Consider the following 13,337-nt stretch of genomic DNA (forward strand, 5'->3'; position numbering starts at 1 on the left):
TTGAACTCTTGGTTATACTGAGTGCTTCCCCAGAAAACCTAACATTCTCTATAGAGTTGTTTCATAAATTAACTTATATGTAGTTAGTTGTGTTAGTCATATTCTTGGTATTTGCACATGCTTTTCAGACTGTATTTATCACCAGCAGTCTAAAAGAACCTGTATTGCTGTTGCTTCAAAACGCTACACCAGTCATTAATCTACTAGACTGAAGGTATATTGCACTATTTGTGCATTTGTGATTTTGGTAATGCAATATATTGAATGCTACCGGACTCTAGTGCTGAATTGGGCATCACTCAGAATCTAAGCCCAGCTGCCTTCAGCCCGTTTGGTATCTGAGGACAAGCTGGCACGCAAGGTGTTTAGACCCTGCCAAACCTCTTTAGCCTTTAATGCAACAGTGTCCAAGAAGGCCAATGGCATCCTGACCTCCATCAGAAATAGTGTGGCCAATTATACTAGCGAAGCAATTGTTCCTTTCTATGTGGCACTGGTGTCACCACACCTAGAGTACTGAGTTCAGTTTTGGGCCCCTCCCTACAGGGTTACTAAGTTGCTCAAGAGTGTGCAGAGAAGAGCAATGAAATTGGTGAAGGGACTAGAAAACACGATGTCATTGCTGTCTACTACTCCTTAAAAGGAGGTTGCTGCAAGGATGATTTTGGTCCCTTCTCTCAAGTGACAGGTGATAGGACATGAGCAAATGGTCTCAAGTTGTGCCAAGGGGAGGTTTAAATAAATAGGGAGAATTTCTTCATGGAGAGGGTGGTCAAGCATTGGAATGGGTTGCTCAGGTAAGGACTGAAGGTATTTGTGGACATGGACACACCTGGACATGCAGACATGGCACTAAGGGACATGGTTTAGTTATAGGATTCACTAGATCAGTTTGACAGCTGGACTTGATCTTGAAGGTCTTTTTCAACCTAAAAGATTCCATGAGTTTATATTCCCACTCTATTACTCTCCCTGTGCTGCTGTCACATTCATATACATTTGCAGCACCTACACAATACTTCCATGCAGCTGCAAAGCTCTCAACACCCTGCCATTCACACATATAGACTTTCCCTGTTAGCAGCTGTTGATCAATTCAGTACCTGTGTGCTGAAATACCAAAAATATATAGGAATCAGAAGCGAGGCCTAAAAGAATATGCATAATTCTAAGGGAGAAACCCTGGACAGATGGACAGGACAAAAAGAACGGCTCATCATTTTAAGTCTGTAATAAAACTACCACTTCTTTCAAATGAAAGCACAAGAGTCAGTAGAATGAAATCTTGTACAAATCTATCAAACTATACAACTCAAAAGAGATTTATCCACTTGAATTTTCCACTGTTCATTTGTGCAAGACCAATTTCTGGAAAGATTAGCTTTTCTGGAAATTAGATTTTCATTCACAGTTCTACAGAGTAAACTCAGGGAGACCACAAACTTTAAGCAGAGGAACTAAATTGACAAGAGTATTTAAGTTCATGCTGAATGCTCCAGTAACTACTGAACTACATGGTAAAAACTAGTCTGAGCTGCCCATTTGAAAAGGACGACCAAACCTAAATACGCTAGGCATTATAACTTCTTTTTCATATATAAACTTTAGTAATACCCTGCCAACATTAAAAAACAAACAAAACAACACAAAATCAATAACCAAACCAAGAACAAAACAAACGTTATAGTTCTGACAGACTTGGAAAAAACAGAAACCAAAGATCAGACTACTTGATAATTATTTCCAGATTTCTTGTATTCACATAGTAGATTTTAAGATTTCTTTACTTCAGTCTTTGTGGTATTTCACACATCACCTTAGAACTGTTTGATGAAGTTCTAAATTCACTATTTTTTGTTTGGGTATACTGCTCTTAATAAACATTTCTGTATTTCAGTCACACACTATCTTGTTCATTTTTTCTGACCACCCTGCTAGGTGGTACTATGATTCCCAAGAGAAGCAATGTCACTGCCACCCAAGCATACACAGTAGTGCAATATTCAGGTGTTGCATAATCTTTCATTTAGCACATTTGTTGCCTCCAGCCCTGGAAGCATACTACTTGGATTTGTGGATTGTAGAAGGAAGCAGATGACTGTAACAACACTGGGATAGAACAAAAGACAGCTAGAACAATCCATCCTTTAAATCAACCAGTAACATACCGTTACTCCAGATATAACCGGGGCTTTTCCTTCAATTAGTTTATATATTTCTTGAACTGCTTCTTCGTCACTCTTGTCTTTAAATCGTTTTTTGGAGAGTTCCTGAAGAGCTTCTTTAAACTGGTCAAAAGTGATAGTTCTAGAAGACTTTCCCCTGTCAAAACACACAGAAATTGAAAGAAATTACAAGAGAGCACAACAAGCATTCCAAGAATAGCAGAAAGTTTTTAGTTTGCCACAGTGAACAACAGAAAACCATAACAGGAAAGAAAGAGCCATTCACCCAATGAAAACATTTCCCAGCCCATTAAAACATCAATTTCTTAAGAAACTTTCCTGGATGAAGGTTAAGAAACAAAGAGGAACTAGTGGAAACTGTCCTGCTATCAAAACATCTCCAGGTTTGTGCAAGATATAGTCTCACGTGGTTGATCACCCATAAAGCCTGCATCCATAAAACACAGGAGTAGAAGAGCCTTGCTGTTTTGTTATTTTTTATTCCTCTTCGAATAACTGGTTATGACATGCTATTCATAGGTCACTCTTCAAGTATTCACAAGTAAATTAATAATAATGCTGTTATATAAAGCAAGCTATTAAAGCATTAAAAAAACTTGGAAAAAAAAAATCCTTTATCAGACTGACAGTTCAGAAATTTAGAGCTGAAGACTTCTTGTAGTTGTCACTAATGAGAAGCCTATGTTCCCACACACAGGGGGAACAAATGGGAATATAAAGTATTTACTTATGTTTACTTCGAGTGGTAAAGATTTTGCTAACGCACCTTTTCCTCATAGATTTGTTGATCTTTAGAACAGGATTTTACACACTAAAATGTGGGCATAAGTTTAAAACTAAAATTCAATAGAAAACTTTCCAAAAAGGTGCTCTGACATTAAACATAGTACTAATTATGGTTACACCAGAGTAATAGAAGATGGTTTTGATTGTTTCCATTAGGAAAACCTCAAACTAAAAACAAATAAATAAATCAATAAAATAAACAAACATTTGAGCCCTGTTGTTTGCTGGGAAGCACGCTACTACATTAGTTCTGTTTGCAGCCTAAGCATTTCTTCTTATTAGTGTCTCTAGCAAATCAGAAAAAAAAAAAAAAAGACCAGACCAGTCCTTTTGACAGTGACAGTTGTTTACAGAGGAAAAAAATGATAGATCCAAGCACAGAGACATTAAGACAACAGAGACTTCTGCTAGAAAAAAAAAGTTACACATAGAAATTGAATTTGACTTCAGGTACCTCAAAAAGCCACTGCTAAGTGTAAGTTATCTGTCTTTGATCTCATCTTAGACATGTTCAGAAGTCAAATCACACTCAAATTTGAAAGTGCCTCCACTAACAAAAGGAGGATGCAAGATCTCTCGGTTTTAGGCACCAACAGTTCGGAAGTGAATCCTATGTCAATTGACTAAATGTGAAATGAAGTTGCATCTTAATGTTTTAAAACAAGTAGAAATTGGTTATTCACAACAAAATGTCAACACAAACACAACCCTCTACATACCAGTTCATTACTAGCATACTCTGTCTCCACCACGGTCCAACATGTAGGAAATCCTTATATCCATCACTCTCCCAATTTTAACCAAAAATAAACTTTTTATTTTGACCAAATTTTGCTGTCTGTGACTACTTGTCACTTTTAGGTGAAGCATATGTGGGAGTTTGTTATGGAATTAGCTAGTAGAAAAACACAGTGACAATGGAAGTGAAGAATATAATCCAACTTTTCATTAAACAGAAAAACACATTACACGTACTGCAATTAACTACTTGGAAGTTGTCCAGGACTCTCATTAGTAGGATTAATATCCCTCTTCTGATAAAACATGTCCAAGGATTTTTAACTAGCTCAAGAAGTCAAGACTGCATTTTGATTTGCCTCTCATTTAAAAAAACGTTGTACTGACAATCACCATAAAGATTCAGCCTAAGACCACACTAAGGCCCTTGTTCAGTATAGACTCACAGCCAAATCTAACATATAGACCTTTCAAATGAGTTTTTCTGAAGCATAGTGGTTACCTGGTAGTCTCCAATCAGGACTGCTACAGTTTAACTTGGATCATCATTCAGGACCAAAATGGGAAAAGCCTTACCAATTCCAGCAGAAACTTTTGAAGTTAACAATGACTCCTTACCAAAAGCATTATATACAAGTGTACTGTTTTTATTGTTGTCACTGTTGTCATGTTTGTTTTTCTGTCCCTCCCTCGCACCACCAGCTCTTTTATTAACCCATTTAAAACATTTGGGTTTGCGTTTGCGCTTGTAAGATAGAAGACAGACATTTATTTTCAGATGAGGAGTTCTACAGGCAGCTGACAGAAGTTGCAAAATCGTCAGCGCTTGTTCTCGTGGGGGGCCTTCAACTTCCCGGACATATCCTGGAAGCACAACACAGCCCAGAGAAAGCAGCCTAGGAGGTTTCTGGAGAGTGTAGAAGACAGCTTCCTGATGTAGCTGGTTAGTGAACCTACCAGGGGAGGTGCCCCGCTAGACCTTCTCTTCACAAACAGAGAAGGACTGGTGGGAGATGTGGTGGTTGGAAGCTGTCTTAGGCAGAGTGACCATGAAATGATAGAGTTCTCTATTCTTGGTGAAGCCAGGAAGGGGACCAGTAAAACTGCTGTATTGAACTTCCGGAGGGCTGACTTTGAGCTGTTCAGGACACTGGTTGGCAGAGTCCCTTGGGAGGCAGTTTGGAAGGGCAGAGGAGTCTGGGAAGGCTGGGACTCTTCAAGAAGGAAATCTTAATGGCACAGGAGCGGTCTGTCCCCACGTGCCCAAAGACAAGCCGGCGTGGAAGAAGACCGGCCTGGCTGAACAGAGAATTGATCTTGAGCTTAGGAGAAAAAAAGAGGGTTTATGATCTTTGGAAAAGAGGGTGGGACACTCAGGAGGACTATAAGGATGTTGTGAGGCTGTGCAGGGACAAAATTAGAAAGGCCAAAGCTCATCTGGAGCTCCATCTGGCTACTGCCGTTAAAGACAACAAAAAATGTTTTTACAAATACATCAACGCAAAACGGAGGACTAAGAAGAATCTCCAGCCTTTACTGGATGCAGGGGGAAACCTAGTTACAAAAGATGAGGAAAAGGCGGAGGTGCTTAATGCCTTCTTCGCCTCAGTCTTTAGCGGCAATACCAGTTGTTCTCTGGATACCCAGTACCCTGAACTGGTGGAAGGGGATGGGGAGCAGAATGTGGCCCTCACTATCCATGAGGAAATGGTTGGCGACCTGATACGGCACTTGGATGCAAGTCAATGGGGCCAGATGGGACCCACCTGAGGATACTGAGAGAACTGGCAGAGGAGCTGGCCAAGCTGCTTACCATCATTTATCAACAGTCCTGGCTATCGGGGGAGGTCCCAGTCGACTGGCGACTAGCAAATATGACGCCCATCTACAAGAAGGGATGAAAGGTAGACCCGGGAAACTATAGGCCTGTTAGTTTCATTTCAGTACCAGGTAAGTTCATGGAGCTGATTATCTTCAGTGCCATCATGCAGCACTTACAGGGCAACCAGGTGATCAGGCCCAGTCAGCATGGGTTTATGAAAGGCAGGTCCTGCTTGACGAACCTGATCTCCTTCCAAGACAAGGTGGTGTGCTTAGTGGATGAGGAAAAGGCTGTGGATGTGGTCTACCTTGACTTCAGTAAGGCTTTTGACACTGTTCCCACAGCATTCTCCTCAAGAAACTATCTGCTCGTGGCTTGGACTGGTGTACGCTTTGTTGGGTTAAAAACTGGCTGGATAGCTGGGCCCAAAGAGTTGTGGTGAATGGAGTCAAATCCAGCTGGAGGATTGGATGACACCAAGTTAGGTGCGTGTGTCAATCTGCTCAAGGGTAGGAAGGCTCTGCAGGAGGATCTGGATAGGCTGGACCAATGGGCTGAGGCCAACTGAATAAAGTTCAACAAGGCCAAGTGCTGGGTCCTGCACCTTGGGCCCAACAACCCCAAGCAGAGCTACAGGCTGGGAGACGAGTGGTTGGAAAGCTGCCAGGCAGAGAAGGACCTGGGAGTATTGGTTGATAGTTGGCTGAATATGAGGCAGCAGTGTGCTCAGGTGGCCAAGAAGGCCAACAGCATCCTGGCTTGTATAAGAAGCAGTGTAGCCAGCAGGGCTAGGGAAGTGATTGTCGCCCGGACTTGGCTCTGGTGAGGCCGCACCTCAAGTGCTGTGTTCAGTTTTGGGCCCCTCGCTACAAGAAGGACATCGAGGTGCTCGAGTGAATCCAGAGAAGGGCAACAAAGCTGGTGAGGGGTCTGGAGAACAAGTCTTATGAGGAGCGGGTGATGGAGCTGGGTTTGTTCAGCCTGGAGAAGAGGAGGCTCAGGGGCAACCTTATCGCTCTCTATAGGTACATTAAAAGAGGCTGTAGCGAGGTGGGGATTGGTCTATTCTCCCACATGCCTGGTGACAGGACAAGGGAGAATGGGCTGAAGTTGGGCCAGGGGTGTATTAGGTTGGATATTAGGAAGAACTTCTTTACTGAAAGGGTTGTTAGGCATTGGAATAGGCTGCCCAGGGAAGTGGTTGAGTCACCATCCCTGGAGGTCTTTAAAAGACGTTTAGATGTTGAACTTCGGGATATAGTTTAGTGGAGGACTTGTTAGTGTTAGGTCTTTGGACTTGATGATCTTGAGGTCTCTTCCAACCTAGACAATTCTGTGATTCTGTGATTATCTTTCCCACCTCCACCCTCCCCACATGAGACATGGCTAATCCTGCCTCTCACATTTGTTCTTTTCCTTGTCACAACAATGTGGGAAAAGGGGATGAGTTTTTCTCCCTCCAATTTAAGGTATAAACACAAAACTGATACATATGTAAGCAATGCTGTATTGCTGGTAGACACGAGAGAAAAAGAAATGTGCACCATGGCAGCTATTCTTCACCAGCAAAAATGGTAATTAGAGTAAAACTAAAAGTACAATTGCCATTACATGATTTTTTGAGCTATATCCCGCATAAAAGTACATGAAATTAAACAGGAATGGGGGTGGGAGGAATGGAAAACAGTAACAATAGAGGGAATGCGGAAAAAGAAGGCTTGTATTAAGACTCATGTCATAAGGGTGGCTACCTCAATGAAAAGAGAAAAATATGTATGAGAAACATTAATAACATATTTTAAAGCCCCATGCTTTATTATAACTTTTATGGTTAAGAAACCTTTAGGAACTATATGGCCTTACATTTGTTTTAAGCCATGTTTATCACAACAAACATAATTACTCAAATGCATCATCCTCAGTGGAAGAAACTGAAGTGGTACACATGAAATTTTGCTTCTATCTATCTATCTCTACCTTTGGGAACAGATTGATGATACTCAGAAAAATATTTGGAAGCTTCCCATCACTTCTCCTTCCTTGATGGGTCACTTCACATGTGACCACTACAAAGGGGGAAGATTCTGAACTCAAGCTTTCATTCCTCAGTTTGCTCTTTGGAACCCAGGTTCACATATGTGAAAGCATCATCAGTTCTGTACCTGAACATCAGCATAATGAATATAAAAAGTATAAAAGAACAATTTCTAGCCTAAAGAAAATTGTAATAGCAAGTAATAAAGTATTCATTTGCAAGTAGTACCACGAACACTGTCTTGTGAGCACAAGATTAGAACAGTGCAATGTGAAAACTTAATGCTGCAAATGAGTACTTCTATATTATTTGGACTTGTATACTATTTGGACTAACAATTTTCTATAAATTTAGCTAAAAAAAATAGACAAATAAACTCCACATAATGTATACACAACATTCTTGAACAATATTAGAAATCTTTTTCTCCATAGCACTGTTAACACAGTTGTGTTAACACAGCATAGCCTTCAATGTAATAGTTTTCTGTCTTAATCTCTGAGTTACCCAAAATCATCCTGTTCCAATGGTCACATTTCTTTTCAATTTTTTTAGATTGAAGAGGTGAAAGGTAATGTAAAAACAGTCAGAGAAGCTTCTATTCTTGCTAGCATGCCAGGAGGGATTACATCCGTATAAACTAACCAAGACTGTTTTGCAGTGGAAGTTGTGATCTTCCCAAAAGTTTTGATCTGGCAACATAACTAGAGGTTGGAGCCCAACAAATGGTTTTGCTTAAACTCTTGTCCGATAAATTTTGTTTGTAAGGTTTATTTGCTCTAAATTCCCATGGACTTGGGTGTCTCAGTCAACCTAGATGTCACTTAAAACTTGACCACATTCTCTGTTGTATATCAGAACAATCTCAATTTTGAATACTCCCTATATTTACTCTCCTCCAAAAAAATGTCACACATTCAGAAGACAAAAATGAAGGATTGATCTGGTAACAGAATGCCTGAGTGGCTTATCTGCCACAGTTTTTGACTTACTGGCACAGTACAGTTACACAGGCAACTTCTGTTTTGCCACTCCTGCTCTCATACCCATGTAAGAGTCAAGTAAACTTCTGACTTCAAACTTTGGCTGTTTCTGCTCTATCTTAAACACAAAATATAATATAAATTTTGAAGTGAGAAACGTGTGGCTGTTTAACAAACAATACCATAATGAGAGAGCAAGAGAAAGAGTGAGAGAGAGAGATGTTTCTTCTAAAACATTTATTTCTTTTAACATTAAAAACACACACACATGGATTTTTTTTTTAGGTAGCAATCTGCTACACTGTAAACTCACTACAGCTAAAGCTCCTTAATTTTCATTTATCAATAGAATTTTCAATTTGCAAATATAACTTCAATAACAGCAGCAGCTTTATCATCATTACTGTAGTATTTCCCAAATCACTAATTCCTTCTGTTCATTTAGTATAACTGACATTTCTTTTCTTGCCTCTTGTAATAATACACAAAGTCTTATTGATGTAGTCTGTGAACATAATGTACATTAATAGCAATGGTTAGAGATATTTGTGTGGTATAGGTTGACAGCAAAAAGGTACCACACAAAACTTGCTTGAAGTAACAAAGGTTTGTACTAACCTCTGCTAAAGGGAAACATTTGCATTTCCAAGATGGTTTACGATGGTTTACAATTTTCACTTTCATCTCTCTTTGGGCTAAACAGTTCAGTATTTAGACCCCCAAGTCACAACCAAAAAAAAATCCCAAACTAAAGTGAGGTCCTTAGATAGGTTAACCAAGCTGCTGGAATTCTGCAATCTAATGGGAGTAATTGCATATCCTGTGAAGATTTATTTTATTTTATTTTATTTTTTTTGCCAAGGTTCGTTCAAGAATGAAATTGTGAAATTTAGACATAGAATGCAGAAATCTTCCAAGAAGAGAAGACAGTTTCCTGAGAAAATATAAATAGTGCATATCTAACCCCAAGCAGGGACTTTGTAAAAATTTGACAAAAATATAGCTGAAGGGATAAGGGGGTGAGGGGAGAAGGAAAGATAATGCAATACAATTCTATTAGGTTCTTTGAACAGTGCTATCTAATACCTCCAAAGAAAGGTGGTAGTAAAAGAAACAATAGAGAAGAGAAAACTTGAGGTATCACCCTGCATCAGAGACTCCTACCCAATTAAGGGGCAGAACTTGGATACTGAAATCGTCATGCTGACATCAAGACACCACAAGTCATCTTGTTGCTTGGTTGAATGTATACCTCTTTCCATCCCGAGATGTGAAGGACTGGTTTGAGACTTAGGGTTTTTTAAAGAAAAACCATGATTAAGCCTCAAAAAGGGGGGAGACAGTTGTAACAAACTCTCCCTTCGAAGAGAAGTGTTATTGTCTATGTTTAATTGAGCATCCTTATAATCAAGTATCATTTATGTAGTAGAGGATGCATGAATTTACTGTATAAATGTAATGTAGAAGCTGGCAATGGGTGTGTTTGACTTTTACTGAGCACCCAGGCCTGAATAAAAGCAGTCCCTTCTCCTGAACTGGCTTATTGCACCCAGGTAAAAGGATTTACTTTTTCAGACAACAGAGAACACACATCATTTATCCAGGAACTGAATCTGGAAGTGCCAATTCCCCTCCAGGTGCTATATATCTCATTACTGAGTGAGACAAACATAAGGCAGAGATAGAAAATAATATAAATTGGCCTGAGAGGGTATGTCAGGGAAGATACCATCATGAGGGAATACATGTTTTCTCATTGGCTGAGTGTTACAGATATACAACCTACTCAATGCTTGTTACTATACCATATATGTACAATTTTATTTCACCAACCTTTAGTTTCTCCTTCTGCCCCATTTTTCTTCTCTTGTTACTGGAGGGGCCCATGACTATTATTTTTATATATTTTTTTCTGATTCCACAACTGCTTGTCTTGTTTTCCACCCTCCTTATTTTGGGACAGTGGAGCCTTCCACTGTCCCTGTATCTGCTTAACATACCACCCCCCCCCTACTGTTATGCCTGCACAATCACTTTTGAATATGCAAGGTCAGTGGAATTTTCCACTGCAAAAACACAATTTTAATTCTCACAGCAACTACTGAAGGAAGATAACAAGCCAGTGGTGGGAAGGTTCCTACAATTTTGGAGTTTTCCAACGTAACTTAATAGTTCAGTATTTACTGAACTATGAGGAGAAATTTCTGTCAAATTTAGCCTCTTGTATCTGCTGCAAAATCCATCAGGGCACAGAACCCCCCTGGATGCCAGGATGAAACTGAAACTCTCTTTAGACAAGTCTAGTTGAATGATGTTTCTGTGATCAGATACCACTAAGCAGTTAGCAGTGTTTAATAAGGTGAAACACCTTAGAAGTTTGTACTTCCAAAACAAACTTGCAACATAACAAGCTATACTGAAAATCAAAAACCTTCTGGAAAAGGAATATAAAATCCCTTTTTTTGCATTTCTTTTCCCCTTTTTGTCAGGTTATAACTCTCCAGTTTTTGAATACAAACTACTAAATATGTACTGCTCTCTTGATTTCAGCTTTATACGAAAAATCTGTTTGATTTCCAAATACAAATCATTACATCTTTACATTAGCAATATCTAGCAACTCTTTTTTTTTTTTTTATACTCAGAAAATTAGTCTTTACACATTTTTTCCTGAATTACTATCACAATTATGATGCTGACATTTTGCTTGACGCCACTGATTTTACCAGTTGAAGCAAAAAGTAAGTACTTCTCCAAACTGTCTCTTCCTGACAACATGGTATCTCAGGGCAAGAGTAATGTTCAATATGCTAATATCCATAACTGCAGCGTTTGGTATAAGGCTAATTTTTCTAAATTGTGGCCAGTTAATTGTGTATTTAATATTGGAATTCTTTGCTCTTATTCCAGTGCAAGATGAATAGAATCTTACTTATATATTTTTTATATACATATTTATTTAGGACACAAAAATCTTCTCAGTGAAGACTGCTGATAACTTTCCATGAAAGCCAATTCAACATCTAGTCTCTCACACTCTGCTAGCACCAGCTGTAGGGTAGATTGCTGTTTTAGAAGTAAGTTGAGTATATCCTCACAACCTATATAACAGAACTGCAAATTGACTCTTGCAGAAAAACAGTACAACATAAAAACAATGAATTAATACCATGCCGCATATATATAGCAATGTAAATCTCTATGTACTGCACAGTATATACCACAGAATTACAGAACATCTGAGTTGGAAGGGGCCCACTAGGATCATCGAGTCTAACTCCTGTGTTCCTCCCTCTCCACCCTTCCACCCTCCAAAAAAAATCAAATCATGTGTCTGAGAGCATGGTCCATGTGCTTCTTGGACTCTAGCAGATTCAGTGCCATGACCACTTCCCAGGGGAACCTGGTTCCAGTGCCCAACCACCTTCTCAGTGAAGAGCCTTTTCCTGATAGCCAGCCTGAACCTCCCCTGTCGCAACTTCAATTTGTTTCCTCGGGTCCTATTGCTGGTCATCAGAGAGAAGAGATCAGTGCCTACACCTCTCTGCTCCACCTCATGAGGAAGTTGTAGACTGTGATGAGATCTCCCCTCAGTCTCTTCCAGGCTGAACAATCCAAGTGACTTCAGCCACTCCTCGCATGTCTTCCCCTCTCGACCCTTTACCATCTTTGTTGCCCCATGCATATCTAGTGTGGAAACCTCCCATTACAAGCAATGGATGAACATCTTTACAGGATTACATGGTAGCCCATTTTATCCTCAAAACTCTATTTTAGGTATGTTTATATAACTAGTTAATTTAAAATTAGTGCATTTGATCCATGTAATTACAGTTAATTTCTCACAGCAAAGCCAGCAACTGCTTCAGGTTAATGCTCTACTTCAACTGCTAAACAAAGTCTGGTAGGGTAGAAAACCAAAACAAGCTTTATGCGCTACTAAAAACCTTATCTATACCTCCTAGCCCCACAGGTCAACATAGCCCCATGTGACCACAGAAAAAAATAGTATTTTTTTGTGCCTTTCTATCTTGTAGGGTGTCCACCCCTTCAGAGGCATTAAAAATCAAATCCTCACCCTCTTCAGAGTCCCAAAAAGCCTCACAGATTTTCAAATTGAGCTCAATGAGGATAATGAGCAGAAATGCTGGACAGAATTCTTTCAGGAGTGAGCAAATAAGGCAATTTTTGATCCTCATTTTCTTTAATAACAGCATATGACAACAAACTCAAAGCTGTTGAGACGTTAGTCAGTATTGAAACATTTATTGTTTCACATCAGATGTCCATCCCCACTATGCATTTGAAGGATTACTACTTAGTATTGCTAGAACTCTAGGAAAGGCAATGTCCTGGTTGACACAGTGTAGCACCTGAAAAGGAAATGAACGAAGAAATCTCTCAAGCATTCATGAATTACTACTGTAGTGTTGGTTACAAAACACAGGACTAAATCAGAAAAGAAAGTATTAAAATCAGACAAACTCCATTCATTCAAAATGACCAGTGTTGATTCAAGTTGGATTTGTAAGTCAAACTGAAAACCGGACTATTAAATCAGCAAGCAGAATTCATAACACAGCAGGACGAAAATTGAACAACTTCTGTAACTGACTGCTCAGTATCCTTTCTATAAGCTTTCTTTATTTGGCTAGTAGAGAACTAACAGGCTGCAGTCTGTTGTCAGAAAATATGACCAAGCTAAGACTGCACATTTTGATTCAACAGATTTGCCAGATACACTGTCCAACTTCAGCATTATGTGAAGCTTTCCCATTCCTCTGATC

General features: G+C 39.5%; 1 protein-coding gene across 8 annotated transcripts in view; it reads right to left on the reverse strand.

The window, feature by feature from the left end:
• Positions 1–13,337, reverse strand: part of TPPP (tubulin polymerization promoting protein) — an 85,314-nt gene that overhangs the window by 26,276 nt on the left and 45,701 nt on the right. For all 8 annotated transcript variants that reach the window (XM_082755228.1, XM_082755227.1, XM_082755226.1 and 5 more), the window contains exon 3: positions 2,169–2,322. In XM_082755228.1, coding sequence (XP_082611354.1) covers positions 2,169–2,322 — 154 coding nt within the window. The remainder of the gene's footprint in view (positions 1–2,168; positions 2,323–13,337) is intronic.

This window comes from Aythya marila, assembly GCF_965140915.1.
Source record: "Aythya marila genome assembly, chromosome: 2".
NCBI classification, from domain to species: domain Eukaryota; kingdom Metazoa; phylum Chordata; class Aves; order Anseriformes; family Anatidae; genus Aythya; species Aythya marila.